The sequence below is a fragment of the Aquarana catesbeiana genome, linkage group LG03, assembly GCF_042186555.1.
Source record: "Aquarana catesbeiana isolate 2022-GZ linkage group LG03, ASM4218655v1, whole genome shotgun sequence".
In the NCBI taxonomy this organism is placed as follows: domain Eukaryota; kingdom Metazoa; phylum Chordata; class Amphibia; order Anura; family Ranidae; genus Aquarana; species Aquarana catesbeiana.
Window position 1 is genome coordinate 631,487,401 of NC_133326.1, and position 20,332 is coordinate 631,507,732.

The window sequence follows — 20,332 nt, forward strand, 5'->3', positions numbered from 1 at the left end:
GGTGAGACTGTGCAGGGTGCACAGTACAGTAACTAGAAATACTTCAAAGAGGCTACACAAGCACCTGGCTGCAGGTAGCTATACTGTAGGTGAGACTGTGCAGGGTACACAGTACAGTAACTGGAAATACTTCAATGAGCCTGCACAAGTACCTGGCTGCAGGTAGCTATACTGTAGGTGAGACTGTGAAGGGTACACAGTACAGTAGCTGGAGATACTTCAATGAGCCTACACAAGCACCTGGCTGCAGGTAGCTATACTGTAGGTAAGACTGTGCATGGTACACAGTACAGTAACTGGAAATACTTCAAAGAGCCTACACAAGCACCTAGCTGCAGGTAGCTATACTGTAGGTGAGACTGTGCAGAGTACCCAGTACAGTTACTGGAAATACTTTAAAGAGCCTACACAAGCACCTGGCTGCAGGTAGCTATATTTAGGTGAGACTGTGCAGGGTACACAGTACAGTAACTGGAAATATTTCAATGAGCCTACACAAGCACCTGGCTGCAGGTAACTATACCGTAGGTGAGACTGTGCAGGGTGCACAGTACAGTAGCTAGAAATACTTCAATGAGCCTACACAAGCAACTGGCTGCAGGTAGCTATACTGTAGGTGAGACTGTGCAGGGTAAACAGTACAGTAACTAGAAATACTGTAAAAACACCTGCCTGTCAGTATATTAGGAAAAGAAGAACAGGATCTAGCTAAACTGAATACAGTGTATATATATGTATATATAACACCTGGGATGCATATATATACACAATGCACTGTAACTGCAGCTAACTGACTCGACCTGCCCACTCTATCTAACTTAAATCAAATTACACTGTCTGTGTCTCTCTCTCTCTCTATCTCTGTCTGAGCGCCGGAACACACTACACAGGGCTTCCGTGCAGACGGCCTTATATAGTGTGGGGTGTGTACTAAACCCTATGAGCCATAATTGGCCAAAGCCTCCTTGGCTTTGGCCAATTACGGCTCTCTGTTCAGACGGTGCTGTAATTGGCCAAGCATGCGGGTCATAGTGCATGCTTGGCCAACCATCAGCCAGCAATGCACTGCGATGCCGCAGTGAATTATGAGCATGAGGCGCCACTCGAATTTGGCGCGGCCCATATCGTTCGTAATTCGGCGAACGACCGAACACACGATGTTCGAGTTGAACATGGGTTTGATTCGAACACAAAGCTCATCCCTACTCAGTGGTGATTAAATACCACCAAAAGAAATCTCTATCTGTCATATGAGTACAGTGTTGTATGACCGCACAATTGTCATTTAAAGTGCGACAACGCTGAAAGCTGAAAAAACCTGAGTAGGAAAGTGCCCAGTATTGAAATGGTTACGAAAAAATAATAAAATAAGGTCATTTTGAAAGTGATGACAGCAACACAAAAAAGTTGGGACAGGGCAACAAATAGCTGGCAAAATAAGTGGTACTAACAAGGAAAAGCTGGAAGAACATTTTGCAACTAATTAGGGTAATTGGCAACAGGTAATGGGATTGAGTATAAAAAAGCATCTTAGAGTCAGAGTTTCTTATGCTGCGTACTTTCCGGCAGAAAAGGTCTGACGGAACCATTCCGCCGGACATTCCGATCATGTGTAGGTTTCATCGAACCTTTTTTTCCGAAAATTCCATCGGACCTAGAAATAGAATAGTTTCAAATCTTTCCGACGGACTCAGTTCCTATCGGGAAAACCGCTCATCTCTATGCTAGTCCGACGGACCAAGAACGACGCAAGGGCAGCTATTGGCTACTGGCTATTGAACTTCCTTTTTCTAGTCCCATCGTACGTCATCACGTTCTAAACGATCGGACTTTGGTGTGATCGTGTGTAGGCAAGTCCATTTCAGCGGAAGTCCGTTGGGACTCCGTTGGAAAAACCGTCAGACTTTGGTCTGATGGAAAGACCGGTCGCGTGTATGTGGCATTAGAAGTACAGATCGGCGGAGGTTCACCAATCTGTGAAAAGCTGCATCTAACAATTTTCAATTTCAAAATAATGATCCTCAATGTAAAATTGCAAAGACTTTAAATATATCATCATCCACAGCACATAATATCATCAAAAGATTCTGAGAATCTGGAGAAATTTCTGTGCACAAGGGGCAAGGTCAAAACACAATATTGGATGCCTGTGATCAGTGCCTTAGATGGCACAGCCACAAATGACACTGCATTAAAAACCTGTAGGATTCTGTGATGGACATCAGTGCGTGGGCTCAGGAATCCTTCTAAAAATCACTGTCTGTGAACATAGTTCACTGTGCCATCCAAAAATGCAAGGTAAAGCTCTATCAATCAAACAAGAAGCCATATCTGAACATGATCCAAGAGAGCCACAATCTTTTCTGGGCCAGAGCTCATTTAAAATGGTCTGTTGCAAAGTGGAAACATTCTTTTTGGCAACTATGGGAGCTGAGAGGAGAGGGATCTTCCAGATCATTATCAGCACAAAAGCCTGCATCTTTGATGGCATTGGGATGCATTAGTGCACATGGAATGGACAGCTAATACATCTAGAAAACCACCATCGTGCTGAAAGATATATTCAGGTTTTAGTGCAGCATATGCACCCATCCAGACGATGACTTTTTTGGATGAAGGCCTTACATATTTCAGTTAGAATTCTATATCAGGCAAGAATGGGACAACACTCCTCTCCTAAAACTGGTCTCCTCATTTCCCAGACATTTACAGAGTGTTGTTAAAAGAAGGGATGCTACACCATGCTAAACATGGCCCTGTCCCAACTTTTTTGCAATGATTTTCCTAAAATGGTACATTTTTTCACATTTAGGACTTATCATCTGCAGAGACCTGCGTTTTTCATCTGCGGAGACCTGCTCCTAAACACTACTAAACTCTCCTAGACATTCTTAAATGCTCATAAGGCCTCATGCACACTGGACGTTTTTACAGCCACTGTTTTTGGCTTCAGACATTTTTTTCTGCAGCCAATAAACTTCCCAGCATGTTCTCCTATGTGTCCATGCACACATAGGCTGTTATCAGCAGTTTTTGGCAGGGGAGTTTTCTGGCTGGAAAAAAACAGAACTAGTGGGTTTTGAGCGGTGTTTTTCAGCTGTAAAACTGCTCTATCTCTTAAAAAATCTTAAAAACGCCATAAAACGCTGAAAAACACGTCATTTTGACATTTACCAGCATTTTGAGCCATAAGCTTTTGTGGGATTTTGTTAAAAAAAGCTAAAAAACACTACTGCAAAAATGCTGAAAAACTCATTCTACAGCTACAGCTTTCCACAGCTAACGCTACTGAAGGCCTCTTGAGCCCCCTAGGGAAAGAGAGCCTTGACTGATGGGGGCATGGCTAGGTGCATGACAAGGGGAATGATTGGTTGGGACAGTTGGGATGGGATGGGCCTGAGCTCAGGGAATGTGTGCCCAGGGAATTCTGGGTCTTTCGGAAGAGTCGTTTGGAAGAGATGCTGTGGACCCTGCACCACTGCCATGGACACTGACCTCCTGTTGCCCAGGGTCCACGAGCTGGCTCTCCAAGGTCAGGCGACTCTGTTCTCCCTCCTCACCCCTGAGATCCCCCCCTTCTCCACTTTCACCTCCACCTGCGGGGCCTCCGGCTCCTAGAACCAGGAGATGCACCCGTCCGCTTTCTCACATGAGCTCTGGGCCTTCCTACTCTCCTGCCACCCCCATGTGCCATCGGAGCTTCTGTTGCTATGGGTTCAAGCTCCCCCGCTCCTGTCCGCCCCCCCTTCCATGCCCCCATCAGTCAAGGCTCTCTTTCCCTAGGGGGCTCAAGAGGCCTTCAGTAGCGTTAGCTGTGGAAAGCTGTAGCTGTAGAATGAGTTTTTCAGCATTTTTGCAGTAGTGTTTTTTAGCTTTTTTTAACAAAATCCCACAAAAGCTTATGGCTCAAAATGCTGGTAAATGTCAAAATGACGTGTTTTTCAGCGTTTTATGGCGTTTTTAAGATTTTTTAAGAGATAGAGCAGTTTTACAGCTGAAAAACACTGCTCAAAACCCACTAGTTCTGTTTTTTTCCAGCCAGAAAACTCCCCTGCCAAAAACTGCTGATAACAGCCTATGTGTGCATGGACACATAGGAGAACATGCTGGGAAGTTTATTGGCTGCAGAAAAAAATGTCTGAAGCCAAAAACAGTGGCTGTAAAAACGTCCAGTGTGCATGAGGCCTTATGAGCATTTAAGAATGTCTAGGAGAGTTTAGTAGTGTTTAGGAGCAGGTCTCCGCAGATGAAAAACGCAGGTCTCTGCAGATGATAAGTCCTAAATGTGAAAAAATGTACCATTTTAGGAAAATCATTGCAAAAAAGTTGGGACAGGGCCATGTTTAGCATGGTGTAGCATCCCTTCTTTTAACAACACTCTGTAAATGTCTGGGAAATGAGGAGACCAGTTTTAGGAGAGGAGTGTTGTCCCATTCTTGCCTGATATAGAATTCTAACTGAAATATGTAAGGCCTTCATCCAAAAAAGTCATCGTCTGGATGGGTGCATATGCTGCACTAAAACCTGAATATATCTTTCAGCACGATGGTGGTTTTCTAGATGTATTAGCTGTCCATTCCATGTGCACTAATGCATCCCAATGCCATCAAAGATGCAGGCTTTTGTGCTGATAATGATCTGGAAGATCCCTCTCCTCTCAGCTCCCATAGTTGCCAAAAAGAATGTTTTCCACTTTGCAACAGACCATTTTAAATGAGCTCTGGCCCAGAAAAGATTGTGGCTCTCTTGGATCATGTTCAGATATGGCTTCTTGTTTGATTGATAGAGCTTTACCTTGCATTTTTGGATGGCACAGTGAACTATGTTCACAGACAGTGATTTTTAGAAGGATTCCTGAGCTCCCAGAGCGTCGGTGCCGCCCCCACCCCCCCAAAAAAAGAAAAGAAAAAAGGGGTCTATGCTGGCTGTTCAATGAGAGCCACTGCAAGTGGTACACCGCGTTCCGTTTGAAGCACCAGTGCTCTCTTTGCGGGGGCGCTCACCCAGCCGGTGCTTACGAAAGGGAAATCAACCGCTTTTCTGGCCAGGGGCCAAGCCTGACATTTCTAAATCGGAGGACCCCAGTGATCGTGTCAGAGATGCTTCCCTGGCTAGACCGGTCCCCCCTCCCTTTTCATAGAGAGGCCTTGATCTTGAGGGACGGTTTGGCCGTGGTTTTTGGATCCCCTTCACTTCATTGGATGTGCCGACCATGGCACCTAATTTGAAAATGGCCATTCAATTCGAGTCCGTGGTGGCCGAGAAACTCCAGAAGGAAATGGATTTGGGGCGCATGGCGGACCCGTTTGATCTCCCTTTTCCACAACCTGAGGGTTCCCCCCCCTTGGTGTGGTCCCCAAAAGGGCTGAGGGAAAAATTCCGCCTTATCCATCACATGTCCTATCTTTCTGGCTCTTTGGTTAACGACGGCATCGATAAGGAAGAATCCAGGGTCCACTATGCCTCGTTTGACAAGGCGCTTCACCTGATCAGGGCAGCTGGCCCTTCGGCCTTGCTAGTCAAGGCGGACATTGAGCCCGCCTTCCGCCTCCTCCCGGTCCACCCAGAATGCTTCCATCTGCTGGGATGCTAATTATAGGGAGGCTATTTTTTGACATGTGCCTTCCAATGGGTTGTGCCATTGCTTGTTATTTCCTTGAACTCTTCAGTAGTTTCCTTGTATGGGTAGTTGTCCAGGTGGCTGGTTTGCATTCCGTGTTACACTGTTTGGATGACTTCCTCTTCGTGGGCCCAGCTGAAAGCGGTGAGTGCCAACAGCTCCTGGCTATCCTTTCTCTAGTCCTAAAATGGCCAGTCACGTTGGTTGCTGGAGGAGGTACCAAACTCGCAGCTGGAGCTATACACTGATGCGGCAGGCTCCTGTGGTTTTCGGTGCCTTTTTCCAAGGGGAATGGTCTGCTGAAAGTTGGCCGGCCTCATGGGCCCGCATGGATCTTTTGCGCAACCTCACACTGCTGGAGCTCTTTCCAATTATTGTCGCCATCGAGCTGTGGGGCGAGCAATTGCGCAATCGTCAGATGGTTTTTCTGGTCCGATAACATGAGCTTGGTGCAGGTGGTCAATCAACAGTCTGCCAGATCCCCTCTGGTTGTGTCGTTGCTGAGGTTTTTGGTTTTAAAGTGCCTTCAGTTTAACGTTCGCTTTAGAGCTAGGCATGTCCCTGGAACAGCTAATGATATTGCCGATCCTCTCTCTCGTTCACAGCTTGATTGTTCCTGCGCCCTCGCCCCGTCGACTTCCCTGGAGGGCCTGCCCTCTCCAGCCTACTTGTGGAACCTCGTTTCCGATGTTTGCTAAACCTCCTCCGGGCGTCGCTGTCCCCTCGGACGTGGGTGTCGTACTGTCGCGTGTGGGTCAAATGGGTCCAGGTGTCAGGCAGTGAGTTTTTCCTTCTCGTCTTTACAGGAACGACGCGTGGCTTTATTTTCTTACCTTGCTTATTTACTACAAAAGGTTCTTCCCGTTCCTCAGTTTCGTCGGCTATGTCTGTTTGTCTTTCTGGTTTCAGCTCCTTGGGTGGGAGGACATCAAAAAAAGCGTCCTCGGCGGGCAGCATCCCTCTTCTCTCAGAGCGCTGGGTGTAGGTTCTTTTGCACACGTCAAAAAACCGACAGCTTTGGCATGGGCGGAAGGGTCGTTTTGTACCCTTGCGGGGGCCCCTTCTACCCTGTTTGTGTGGCCTCCCCCTTCATGTTCTCAAGCCCCTCGTCCCCTAGCTTCTTTGTCCATGCCGATTCCTCCTCTCTTAGCATTTTCCAATTTTTGCGGGTTTTTTCATCGCTGCCTCAAAAAACAAAAAAAACAAAAAAAAAACTTGGCCTCCTGACTTTGCAACCCATCCCTTTCGAATCAGCGCTGCCACTGCGGCTTCGGTATGGGTTTCGCTGACATGGCACTCCAGCGTTTGGGCAGGTGGGAATCGTCCCGTTTTTTTTTCTATGTATTTTCACCTACACCTGTTATTTTAAATTTCAGATCGTTACCCAGCTATGGTCTGGATCATGGGAGTTTCCTTCATTTACTGAGCCGCTCGTAGGGCGGCAGTTCGGAGCCACAGGAAGAATTTGGGTTTTGCCTATGATCTCGCCAGGATACGCTGGCTTGGGCTTCTTGGTTTATGCTGGCCCCAAGTACTTCCAGAGTGTTTGTGCCTTCAGTCCCAAATGTCTAGCCCCATCATTTTGATTCTTTACACTGGAGGGAATGATGTGGGTTATACACGGTCTGTGGACTTAATCTCGGCTATCAAGCGGGACGTTGCTCAATGCTATGCAGTTTATACCAATTTGGTGCTTATATGGTCGGAAATCGCGCCTCGTCGGCTGTGGGCCAGGGAAATACCTTGTCCCCCGCTAGAATGTTTCCGTCGAAAAGTTAACGCCCAGGTCGCCAAGTTTGTTCGGCAAATTGTTGGGTTCATCATTCGTCACAAGGATCTCGAGGGTACTAATGATGATCTGTTAAGGTCGGATGGCGTTCACCTTAATGACATTGGGTTGGACAGTTTCAACCTTGGCCTGCAGCGAGGTGTGGAACAGGTGCTGGCTGCGGTGGGGCGCTCGTCAGTTATTAACTGACGGGCAGTTGGCGGTTTTCTTGACCTTGCCAGCAGTTAAAGTTGCAGTAATGAGCTATACCCTTGATGGAAAATTGGAAGTAGGCTGTCTGTCCAGCACTTATGGTAAGGACAGGCTCCATTTCCCTCTTTTGGTTAAGTACTCACAGTACGACTGTGACGGGCAACATGTGAATATGTTCACATGTTGTGTGTTGGAATTTAATAAAGCTGTGGCCTTGCCCTTTCCAACCCAATGGTTGTATGTGTTTTATCTAATGGGGTAAAGGGCAAGGGTAGTGGGGGACTTGATCCCATTGTCTTATGTTAATTGAGACCTAAGCCCATTGCGCCTCAGCAGTCATGGCTTTTTAATAATGTCCAGTGTGCATGAGACCTAAATGCCAACACCCAGCTTTTTTTTTTCTTCCTAATGTTTTGTTGTAAAAACGCCTATAAAACCTAACGCTCCTAAATGCTGCTAGAAGCTGCTGAAAACTAGCACAAAATTGCTAAATATGAGTATTTTTTATACAGCATTTTCTGGCATGGTAACTGTTTTTTTTTTTAAGCCATTGTGCATGGACCTTTAAAGCTGCTCTTAGAGAGAAGCATATGAGCATAATTAAGCGCATGCACACCACATAACCTGCTAGTATGCATGTGAATTTATTAGTGGCTAGAATAAATTAATATTTTATCTAATAGAATGAGTTTATGTTCATACTCTTATAAACACCCTATGCCTGTAAATGAGTGTAGCGCCCTGCTCCTGTTGATCAGGCGCTTGTATGTAAATTTAGGGGGTTATCTGTTCTGTATATAGTTCAGATTTAATCTGTGGCTAAATTAGCTTCTGTTCCAGCATTGGCTGTGTTGCGTGTAGTTCCACATTGTTGTCTGTAGGTGTCGTTGTCACTACAGGCCAGTGTTGAAAAGCAACAGGCTGAAGTGTATTGAGTGCTCTTCTTTCTCAGAAATAACTCAGCAGAGGTGGTCCACCACTGTGCATTCTGGGAAAGAGTACTTAAGGGGCAGACGCCATTTTTGGTTCTCTTTTACTGCCTGGCCCTCCTGGCCTAAAGGTATGTGACAGCTTCCTTTCTGTCTCGGGACCATGCTGGCCTGAGGCTACATTACTATAAGTAGGCCCAGAGGTCGTCTGGGGCCTGTTGGTTTAGAGCTGGTCCTGTACTGTCTGTCCTGCGGGAAGAAGCCAAGCAATTGAGAAGATCCAGGGGAGGACTCATCTTGAAGAGGACGGAGTGGCATGCTGGTATCTCAAGAAGGGCCTGGTGACTCAATTGGAGGATGCAACCTAACCTACCGCACAGTACTGCCGAATCGGCTTAAAGGTTCTGGTACTGTGTTGCTGTTCATCAAAAACTATTACGTCCTGTGGCAGCGGATTGTACAACCATTACTACGTCCTGTGGCAGAGGATCGTACAGCTATTTTGTTTTTCTAAAGTCTGTGGCAGAGACTTTTTGTCCGTGTGCCATTCCGGCTGCTAGGTCAGAGAGAGAGAAACCTATCCGGGTGGGCAAAGGTCTTTGGACTGAAGGTGCATAAGTGGCCAAGATCTTAAATTCTTTAGTGATCTGCAAAAGGTATTTGAATTCTCCTGCAACTCCCTTCCTTCCTCTTCACTACTACTTCCTTTCAAGTTTTGCAATAAAGCATTGGAAACAGAATAAAGTGACTGGTGCATACATTGGTGGGCGCAAGGCCCAATATAGACTCTAAGTTCCTGATGTGGTGAAACTACAGGTAAGGGGTGACGGCAACAACCCAAGCATGAGCATAAAGCATATAAATGCTGTTAAAGATGTGACATTGAAGGCATTTTTTCTGCTAAGTTCTGGCAGAAAAATGCAGCTTAACCCCCTCCTGCCTAAGCCTTTTCCTGACATTTGAGGCTTACAAGATAAAATCCCTATTTTCTGTTAGAAAATTATATTATATATATATATATAGATATATATATATATATTATGTATATATATATATCTATATATATATATTATTATTATTTTTTTTAGCAGAGACTCTAGAGAATAAAATGGCAATCATTGCAATATTTTATGTCACACGGTATTTGCACAGCGGTCTTTCTAATGCAATTTTTTGGGAATATTGACAATTTCATGAATTTTAAAAAACTAAACAGTCAAGTTAGCCCAATTTTTTTGTATAATGTGAAAGATGATGTTACGCCGAGTAAATTGATAACTAGCATTTCATGCTTTGAAATTGCACACACTTGTGGAATGGCGACAAACTACGGCACTTAAAAATCACCATGGGCGACGCTTTAAAAATATCTACAGGTTACCAGTTTAGAGGTACAGAGGAGATCTTGTGCTAGAATGATTGCTCTTGTGCTAACGACCGATACCTTACATGTGTGGTTTGAACACCTTTTACATTTGCGGGTCCGTCTTATGTATGCATTCGCATCTGCGCACGAGCAGGGAGGAATGAGGTGCTTTAAATTTTTATTTTATTGATTTTTTTTTAATTTTACACTGTCTCTTAAAAAAAATAATTCTGATCATTTTTATTTATCTCCGAAGGAATGTAAACATCCCTTGTGACAGTAATAGGCAGTGACCTCCTTTTGTACTTAAAAGCATTCAAAACACCAAGTTTGGCAATTCTGAATGCTGTAATTTTTTAAAATTTGGTGCCTTTAGGTCTATTGTAAACCGGACGTGATGTCATGACATCGCTTCTGGCTTACGAAATCTGAGACCCGATAAAAGCCTATTCCGGCGTTGTTCGGGTCTCCGACCAGCCGGGGGACGTGCCCGTTGGTCGCTCAGGCCTCCCGGCCTCCCGGTCCAGGAGGGTCGTCCCCTCCTGCTCCTTGGGATAATAGCCGCATCGTTTGTTATCCCAAGAAAGCCAACCGTCGACTCTAAAAAATGGTACCGGGGTGATGCATGCAGCTACATGCATTACCCGGTACAACCCCTTCAAGCCGAGGCTGCATATTTGCGTACGGTCGGCGTGAAGGGGTTAAATTCATACGCCCATGTGCATGAGGTCTAAGGATACACCACTGTGTTCCAGTACATCTTTATTACTTTCTGAGAGGCAAGTCTGCAATGACAGCTTTCATATGTTGTGTATATCCTGACATCTGTTGTTATCCCTACAGACATTAACGAATGTAAAGAAAATCCCCAAATTTGTGAACCTTATGGTGATTGTAAGAACACAATTGGATCATATACATGTGAATGCAGGGAAGGATATCAGAATATCTCTAATAATTGTACAGGTGAGTGTCATATTTTTATTAATTATGTGCACTGCCCAAAAATCTTTTTTTTTTTTTTCGTTTTTGTTTTGTTCGTTTTTTGTTTATCGGATCATTCGTTTAGATCGATATTCGTTATTTCAAATAAATTCGTAACTTCGGAAGAATTCAAATTTGTTACCTTCCATTTGTTTAGATGCGGTATTCGTTATTTTGAGAAATTGGAATAATTAGAACAAAAATCTGAAATTCGAAAATCCAAAAATTCTAAAGAACGAAAAACGAAAATTCAAAAGAACAAAAATCTGAAAATCAGAAAGAACAAAAATCCGAAAATAAGAACGAAAATCTGAAAATCTGAAAGAGCAAAAAAAATTTGGATAATTTCTATTATAATTAAAATATTACGTTTATTACCATTATTATAGTTTTATAATTATTTATTAATAATAATAATAGTTTTAAACTATTAAATTATAGGTATTGGAATTTCCTTTCAAATTTGGCTGTTAGTGAACGTAACGAATATGAATTTATCCAATGTTACAAATTATTCGGCATTCGTTACTTGGGATAATTCGTAATTTCGGATAAATTTGTATACGTTACGTTCACTAACAGCCAAATTTGAAAGGAAATTCCAAAACCTATAATTTAGTAGTTTATAACTATTATAGTTTTTATTATTATGATTATTTATTATTAATAAATAATCATAATAAAAAAAACTATAATAATAGTTAATAAATGTAATATTTTAATTTTAATAGAAATTATCCGAATGTTTTTTGTTCTTTCTGATTTTCATTTTTATTTTCGTTCTTTTTCGAATTTTCAGATTTTCGTTCCTTCTGATTTTCCAACTTTCAGATTTTCCTTCTTTCAAATTTTTGGACTTACGTTCTCTTGAACTTTCGGATTTTCGTTCATTCAAATTTTCGTTCGTTTAGAAAATTTGTTTTCGAAAAAATTAGTGAAACAGTCTTTCGTTAATTCGGATGTTTCCGAATTAACCAATATGCCGAATTTTGAAAAATTGCACATGTCTAATTTTTATTAGATATCACCATTTACTAAAGATGCCCAAAGATATGAGATGCTGCCTTATCCAGCTGGGTGGTGATCTTATGTCTGTCTGTTCTTCATAGTACTGAGTTGGGCAACAATGAATGATTAGGTTAGGACAACTATCCCTATCCCCCAAGATAAGTCAGCACTGGACTTCACCTTTCTGCTTCCAGGTACTCCCCTCTCAAATGACATTAACCACCTGAGTACCAGTCTGTAATATCCTTTCATTACCAGGCCATTTTTCAGTGCTGTGATAGTTTGACTGACATTTACCCCATCGTGTACCTGAATGAATTTCAAATAATTTTTTTGAGATGCATTTGATAACCACTGGGTAAAAAACTTTTGAATACAAATTCTATTCTATTTCTCTTACATTCTATTATAAAACATGTCAAATAAAATGCTAGGACAGCATGACCCCCCTCCCCAAGTAACCCCTATTTAGAAAGTTGTCACGCCAAGGTGATTTTTTTTTTTGCCACAATTTTTTGGAAATGAACATGATGATAATGAGGTAGTTAAAACACGGCAGTAATAGTGCATGTACAGGTCACATGCAGTAGGAAGGTGGAGTTGAGGGGGTTAATTTGCAGATTTGGAGGATAAGAGAGGTGAAGGATTAAAATACAGATCATTTAAGCCAGTGGTCATGAACCCTGTCCTCAGGTCCCACTATCAGGCCAGGTTTGCAAGATAACTGAAATACATCACAGGTGATATAATTTACTGTTCAACGATTTCAGTATTCTAGTCTGCATCTCCCCAAGGTAATACATAAAACCTGGCCTGTTAGTGGGCCCTGAGGACAGGGTTGATGACGAGGGATGAGCCGAACACCCCCCAGTTCGCGGCAGAACATGCGAACAGACCAAAAATTTGTGCAAACACGCAAACCCCGTTAAATTTTATGGGACTCGAACATAAAAAATCAAAAGTGCTAATTTTAAAGGCTAATATTCAAGTTATTGTCATAAAAAATGCTTGAGGACCCGGGTCCTGCCCCAGGGGACATGTATCAATGCAAAAAAAAGTTTTAAAAACGTCCGTTTTTTCGGGAGCAGAGATTTTAATAATGCTTAAAGTGAAACAATAAGTGTAATATTCCTTTTAAATATCATACCTGGGGGGTGTCTATAGTATGCCTGTAAAGTGGCGCATTTTTCCTGTGTTTTGAATAGTCCCTGTACAAAATGGCATTTCTAAAGGAAAAAAAGTAATTTAAAACTGCTTGCGGCTGTAATGTAATGTTGCCCCCCCCCAGCCCATTACCAGACCCTTTGGGTCTTGTATGGATACAAGATACAGGCGGTCCCCGGGTTACAAACAAGATAGGGACTGTAGGTTTAGGTTAGTTGAATCTGTTTGTAATTTGGAACAGGTACATTTTTTAAGTATAGCTCCAGCCCAAAAATCTATTTTTAAGCTTTTTGGATAACATAGGGAAGGGCTATCACCCCTGTAACTTTTTTTTTGCTGTCTGTGCCCCTGTTCAGAAGATTTCACCTCACTTTCTGTCCCAATGACAATTGGATTTTGAAAATTTTGGGTTATTAGAGAAACAAGGATTTGTAATAAAGCATTTTCCCATATTAACTCTTACAGGAGAGAATTTCCCTTCCTGCTGTCTCCCTCCCTTTATAAGTAGGAGTCGTTTGTAAGTCGGATGTTTGAAAATAGGGGCCCGCCTGGAAATAGCTATACGGCTTGCCCTATACACTCTGTCGAAAATTGGGCCTTAGGTGTTGGTGGTACCAGAACACTGTAAGCCCTCACAGTTACTCTTGGTGGGCGCTGGAACAGGCCCTGCTGTTAAATATTTGATCAAAAATTGTAATTACACACCCCTGTTAAACAGGGGCATAAAAATTGGGCCTTAGGCGGTGGTGGTGGTGGTGATGTTGGCACAATGCTGTAAAGCCTCACAGATACTTTTTGTTGAGCGCAGGAACAAGCCCTGCTGTGAAATATTTGATCAAAAATTGTAATTACACACCCCTATTAAACAGGGGCAGAAAAAATTGGGCCTTAGGCAGTGGTGGTGGTGCCACAACACTGCAACCCCTCACAGATACTCTTGTTGAGCGCAGGAATGAGCCCTGCTGTTAAATATTTGATCAAAAATTGTAATTACGCGCCTCTGTTAAACAGGGGCATAAAAATTGGGCCTTAGGCGTTGGTGGTGGTGGTGGCACAACACTGTAAAGCCTCACAGATACTTTTGTTGAGTGCAGGAACAGGCCCTGCTGTGAAATATTAGATCAAACATTGTAATTACGTGCCCCTGTTAAACAGGGGCAGAAAAATTGGGCCTTAGGCAGTGGTGGTGGTGCTAATTAAATGAAATAAAAGGAGGAAAAAAGGAAACTAATGCTTATCCAAACTAGTCCTGATTGAATAGGTTTCAGAGATGTGTATAATTGTACACACACACATCACTACAAATTGCAACCTATATCATAGTCTACAGACACCGTCACCTGGAAATAAATAGCATTAAACTCCAGGATATTAATCTTCTGAATATATGGGCATATACACAAAAAACGGGAAAGATTCCCAAAGATATTCTTCAAAGAGGATACATTGGTTTAGGGACTAATAATCTTTATTTAATATCCACCATATATTAATTATGTAGAAAAATGTATATATAAATACCCTCCTCCAACACAAATAATTAAAATTAAGATAAAGAGAGTCTTAATGAGACACCGGTGTCCACCATACCCAGCCATACCCAGCTTACACCCATCCCATGCATTCGAATCAACTCAAAAAAGTGTGTTGGTAATTAAAGGCTTCATTTAACCAGAAAAGGATATAAATGTGCTATACTGGTTCTGTTAGGTAAAACATTTTAGCCTGCATATACACAGCTTATTTATATTGAGAGTTCGTTAGCTCCATTTAGGAAAAAAGTGCTTGTGCTTAGTATGGTTTTGCTAATTTCCATTTAGGCTTTAAAATTAGCCATAAAATGAGATGAAAAAATGCACAGAAGAGAAAAAAAGTTCATTTGTATTCATACGTATATTTTAGGTCACAGACTGGTAAATATGAGGGTGACAACAGACAAGGAAACAAAAAATCGTTTTTTCTCTGAATAGACTTCCCCTTTAATTTTAGGGGGCTGATACAGCTCACCGTTTTGACGTCTTGCTCTGTGTCCTTTATTCCTTTTATTTTAAGTCCATGTGTGTGGCCCAACCACTTCGATGATGAAATATAGAAATGAGATCATCAGAATCGCTTCAGACACCGATCTTTGCTTCACAACAAGGGATGAGCCGAACACCCCCCAGTTCGGTTCGCAACAGAACCTGCGAACGGACCGAAAATTTGCACAAACATTAGAACACCATTGAAGTCTATAGGACTTGAATGTTCAAAATCAAAAGTGCTAATTTTAAAGGCTAATTTGCATGGTATTGTCCTAAAAAGGGTTTGGGGTCCTGCCCCAGGGGACATGCATCAACGCAAAAAAAAGTTTTAAAAACGGCCATTTTGTCGGGAGCAGTGATTTTAATGATGCTTAACCGCTTGCCGACCGCCTCACGCAGATATACTGCGGCAGAAGGGCTCATACAGGCAAAATCACGTAAGAGGCGGCCGCACGCGCGGCAAGCTCCGTGAGTCAGGTCGCGGGTCCTGCGGACTTGATCGCTGCGGAGATACCCGCGATCGCCTCACTGGGAAGAAGCTGATGTAAACAGCATCTCCCCGTTCTGCCTAGTGACAGTGTCACTCGATCTCTGCTCCCTGTCATCGGAGCAGAGATCAGTGACGTCACACACACAGCCCATCCCCCTGACAGTTCTAAAACATTCCCTAGTACTGATTTAACCCCTCCCCGCCCCCTAGTGGTTAACCCCTTCACTGCCAGTGTCATTTACACAGGAATCAGTGCATTTTTATAGCACTAATTGCTGTATAAATGACAATGGTCCCAAAAATGTGTCAAAAATGTCCGATGTGTCCGTCATAATGTCGCAGTCATGATAAAAATCGCTGATCGCCGCCATTTAAAAAAAAAAAAAAATATTAATAAAAATGCCATAAAACTATCCCCTATTTTGTAAACGCTATAACTTTTGCGCAAACCGATCAATAATCGCTTATTGCGATTTTTTTTACCAAGAATATGTAGAAGAATACATATCGGCTTAAACTGAGGAAAAAAATTGTTTTTTTATATATTTTTGGGGGATATTTATTATAGTAAAAAGTAATGCGTTTTTTTCAAAATTGTCGCTCTATTTTGGTTTATAGCGCAAAAAATAAAAACTGCAGAGGCAATCAAATACCACCAAAAGAAAGCTCTATTTGTGGGGAAAAAAGGACGTCAATTTTGTTTGGGAACCGCGCAATTGTCAGTTAAAGCGGCGCAGTGCCGAATAGCAAAAAGTGCTCTGGTCAGGAAGGGGGTAAATTCTTCCGGGGCTGAAGTGGTTAAAGTGAAAAAAAAAAAGTGAAATATTCCTTTAAATATCGTACTTGGGGGTGTCTATAGTATGCCTCTAAAGTGGCGCGTGTTTCCCGTGCTTAGAACAGTCCCTGCACAAAATTACATTTTTAAAGTACCGTATATACTCGAGTATAAGTCGAATTTTTCAGCCCTTTTTTTTGGGCTGAAAGTTTCCCTTCGACTTATACTCGAGTCCCCGCCGTCTGTCTGCATGATCAGCGTGTCATGCAGGCAGACGGCGGCCGGCGTGCGATGATAATGCTCAGAGGCTATTCCAGCTTTCAAAAGCCGCGCCTCCTGCTCTTCTGTGATAGGCTGAACAGCTGTCAGTGTACAGCCTATCACGGACATTCTCTCATCCTCGTCCGTGGTATGAGAATGAGAGAATGTCCGTGATAGGCAGTCAGCGGTCAGCCTATCACAGACGAGGAGGAGGCGCGGCTTTTGAACTGTAGAATGGCCGCCGAACAGTATCATCACACGGCCGCTGTCTGAGGATGGAGATCGCCACAGGGAGGAAGGAGATCGCCACAGGAAGGCTACACAGGACACAGGTAGGCTGCACATGCACACTGGACACACATGCACACTGGACACACATGCACACAGGACACACATGCACACAGGACACACATGCACACAGGACACACATGCACACAGGACACACATGTACAGGACACACATGTACAGGGTACAGGTAGGCTGCACAGGACACAGGGAGGCATGCAGCTGCAGATGGACATTATTGACCCTCTGCATTTCTCACCCTCGTCTTATACTCGGGTCAATAAGTTTTTCCCAGTTTTTTGTGGTAAATTAGGGGTCTCGACTTATACTCGGAACGACTTATACTCGAGTATATACGGTAATAAAAGTCATTTAAAACTGCTTACGGCTTTAATGCAATGTCCGGTCCCGGCAATATGGATGAAAATCAGTGAGACAAACGGCATGGGTACCCTCCCCCTCCCCAGTCCATTACCAGGCCCTTTGGGTCTTGTATGGATATTAAGGGGAACCCCGCACCCAAATTAAAAAAAGAAAAGGCGTGGGGCCCCAGGCCCTCTGAACAGCAGTATACAGGCGGTGCAAACAAGACAGGGACTGTAGGTTTGTTGTTAAGTAGAATCTGTTTGTAATTTTGAACTGGTACATTTTTAAAGTGTAACTTCAGCCAAAAAATCTATTTTTAAGCTTTTTGGGAAACATAGGGAAGGGTTATCACCCCTGTGACATTTGTTTTGCTGTCTGTGCACCTCTTCAGAAGATTTTACCTCACTTTCTGTCCCAATGACAAATGTTTTTTGACAATTTGGGGTTTTTAGTGAAACAAGGATTGGTGATAAAGCATCAGTGAAAAGGAGACACGTTTTTCCCATATTAACTCTTACAGGAGAGAATTTCCTTTCCTAGGGGTAGATTTCATCTCACTTCCTGTTGTCTCCTTCCGTTTGCAAGTAGGAGTCGTTTGTAAGTTGGATGTTTGAAAGTAGGGGCCTGCCCTATATACTCTGCTGAAATTGGGGCCTTAGGTGTTGGTGTTGCCACAACACTGTAAGTCCTCACAGTTACTCTTGGTGGGCGCAGGAACGGGCTCTGCTGTGAAATATTAGATCAATAATTGTAATTACATGCCCCTGTTGAACATTGTCAGAAAAATTGGGCCTTTGGTGGTGCTGGTGCTGGTGCCATAACACTGTAAGTCCTCACAGTTACTCATGGTGGGGGCTGGAAAGGGCCCTGCTGTGAAATATTCAATCAAGAATTGTAATTACATGCACCTGTTGAACAGGGGCAGAAAAATTGGGCCTTTGGTGGTGGTGGTGGTGGTGCTAGTGCCACAACACTGTAAGTCCTCACAGTTACTCTTGGTGGGTGGAGAAACGGGCCCTGCTGTGAAATATTAGATCAAGAATTGTTATTACATGCACCTGTTGAACAGGGGCAGAAAAATTGGGCCTTTGGTGGTGGTGTTGCCACAACACTGTAAGTCCTCACAGTTACTCTTGGTGGGAGCTGGAATGGGTCCTGCTGTGAAATATTAGATCAAGAATTGTAATTACATGCACCTGTTGAACAGGCGCAGAAAAATTGGGCCTTTGGTGGTGGTGGTGCTGGTGCCACAACACTGTAAGTCCTCACAGTTACTCTTGGTGGGCGCAGGAATGAGCCCTCCTGCAAAATATTGCATCAAAAATTGTAATTACATGTCCCTGTTAAACAGGGGCTGAAAAATTGGGCCTTAGGCACTGGTGCTGGTTCCACAACACTGCAACCCCTCACAAATACTCTAGTTGAGTGCAGCAACAAACCCTCCTTGCAAAATATTGCATCAAAAATTGAATTTCACGCCCCTGTTAAACAGGGGCTGAAAATTTGGGCCTTAGCCACTGGTGGCGGCGCCCAGAACCAAAAATATTCTTACAAGCTATCAGCATGATCATTGAGAAGGAAGAGGATAGTCACTCAGCATAACAGGATAGTCACTCAGCATCAGCATAGGCAGTCTTGAAGGGATCTGACATTTCAAAAAAAATTATTCGGTTACATCAGCATCAGGTGCTTGGTAGCTGGTGGTGATCCAAGACTGATTCATTTTTATGAAGGTCAGTCGATCGACGGAGTCGGTGGACAGGCGCACCCTGTGATCGGTTACAAAACCTCCAGCAGCACTGAATGTGCGTTCCAAAAGAACGCTGGATGCAGGACAGGCCAGTAGCTCAATTGCATACTGTGCAAGCTCTGGCCAGTGATCCATCCTCAAGACCCAGTAACCCAGAGGATTTTCGGTGGGAAAGGTGTCCAAGACAGATCTTGCCCCTAGGTATTCCTGCACCATGTAAAACAGACGCTGGCGATGGTTGCTGGAACCGATCATACCTTGGGGCTGCGGACTAAAAAATTGTCTGAACGCATTGGTCAGACGGCCACCTTCTCCACCGCTCCTTCTTTGACAGACCGAAGCCTCAGCAACACGTTGTCCAGGAACAGGAGTTTGTAACCTCCCAGTCTCTGGGAACGTGTTGCACAGACCTTTCTGCAAGGCCTCCTGAAGATGTTTCATCCTCTGCTCCCTCTGCGACGGCAAGATTGCCAGCCAGTATTGATCCCTCTCCTTGATACCACGAATACGAGGATCCTTCCGCAGGCTTTGCAGGACATGATCCGCAGCCACCTCCTCCCAGCCACGTTCAAGTTCATGGGTTTCTTGGGACTGTAAATGATCCCTTAAAGACTGCTGCTGATGCTGAGTGCCAGGCTCCACCTCTATGCTGACACAATACTCCTCTTCCTCCTCCTCCTCCTTCTCCTCATCCTCTTCCTGTGTGATTGGCGGGCACGCAGGAATACTGTCTGGATAAAGGGGGCCTTGAGAGCTAAGGAAGTCCTCCTCTTCCTGCCTCTGTTATGCCTGCTAGGCCATGAGTCAGCGGTAATATGCACCTTACCACTGACCGCCCTGTCCAGCGAGGCCAAGACATTGCCTTCCATATGCCGGTAGAGAGCCGGAATCGCCTTCTGTGAGAAAAAGTGGCGTTTGGGAACCTGCCACTGAGGTACCGCACATTCCACAAACTCACAGAAGCGGTCTACCAACTGAAAAGGCAGCAGTTGAAGTGCTAGCAATTTAGCCAAGCTAGCATTCAACCGCTGGGCATGTGGATGGCTGGGAGCGAACTTCTTTCGGCGGTGCAACAGCTGGGGCAGGGAAATTTGACTGGTACAATCTGACATCGGTGTACCAATAGCAGATTGCCCCCAAGTACTTGGCTGTAACACACCTAATTCTACACCTTCATTCCTCTCAGTGCAGGTCTCAGAGAGGACTGAAGGTATAATAGGGTTGGAGATCCCAGCTGATGAGGAGCAAGGAGAGGTCCTCTTTGTTCTTTGGTGTGGGTCTTTTAGGCACGCTTGCCAATGAACTGCATGGCAGGTCAACATATGTCTG

General features: G+C 43.8%; 2 protein-coding genes across 4 annotated transcripts in view; one reads left to right on the plus strand and one right to left on the minus strand.

Annotated features, from left to right (window-relative positions):
• The window catches only part of LOC141133225 (adhesion G protein-coupled receptor E3-like), a 455,441-nt gene that overhangs the window by 103,332 nt on the left and 331,777 nt on the right, over positions 1–20,332 (plus strand). For all 3 annotated transcript variants that reach the window (XM_073622475.1, XM_073622474.1, XM_073622476.1), the window contains exon 6: positions 10,740–10,862. In XM_073622475.1, the coding sequence (XP_073478576.1) occupies positions 10,740–10,862 (123 nt within the window). The remainder of the gene's footprint in view (positions 1–10,739; positions 10,863–20,332) is intronic.
• Positions 1–20,332, minus strand: part of LOC141133227 (E3 SUMO-protein ligase ZBED1-like) — a 227,489-nt gene that overhangs the window by 67,862 nt on the left and 139,295 nt on the right. The window lies entirely within an intron of this gene.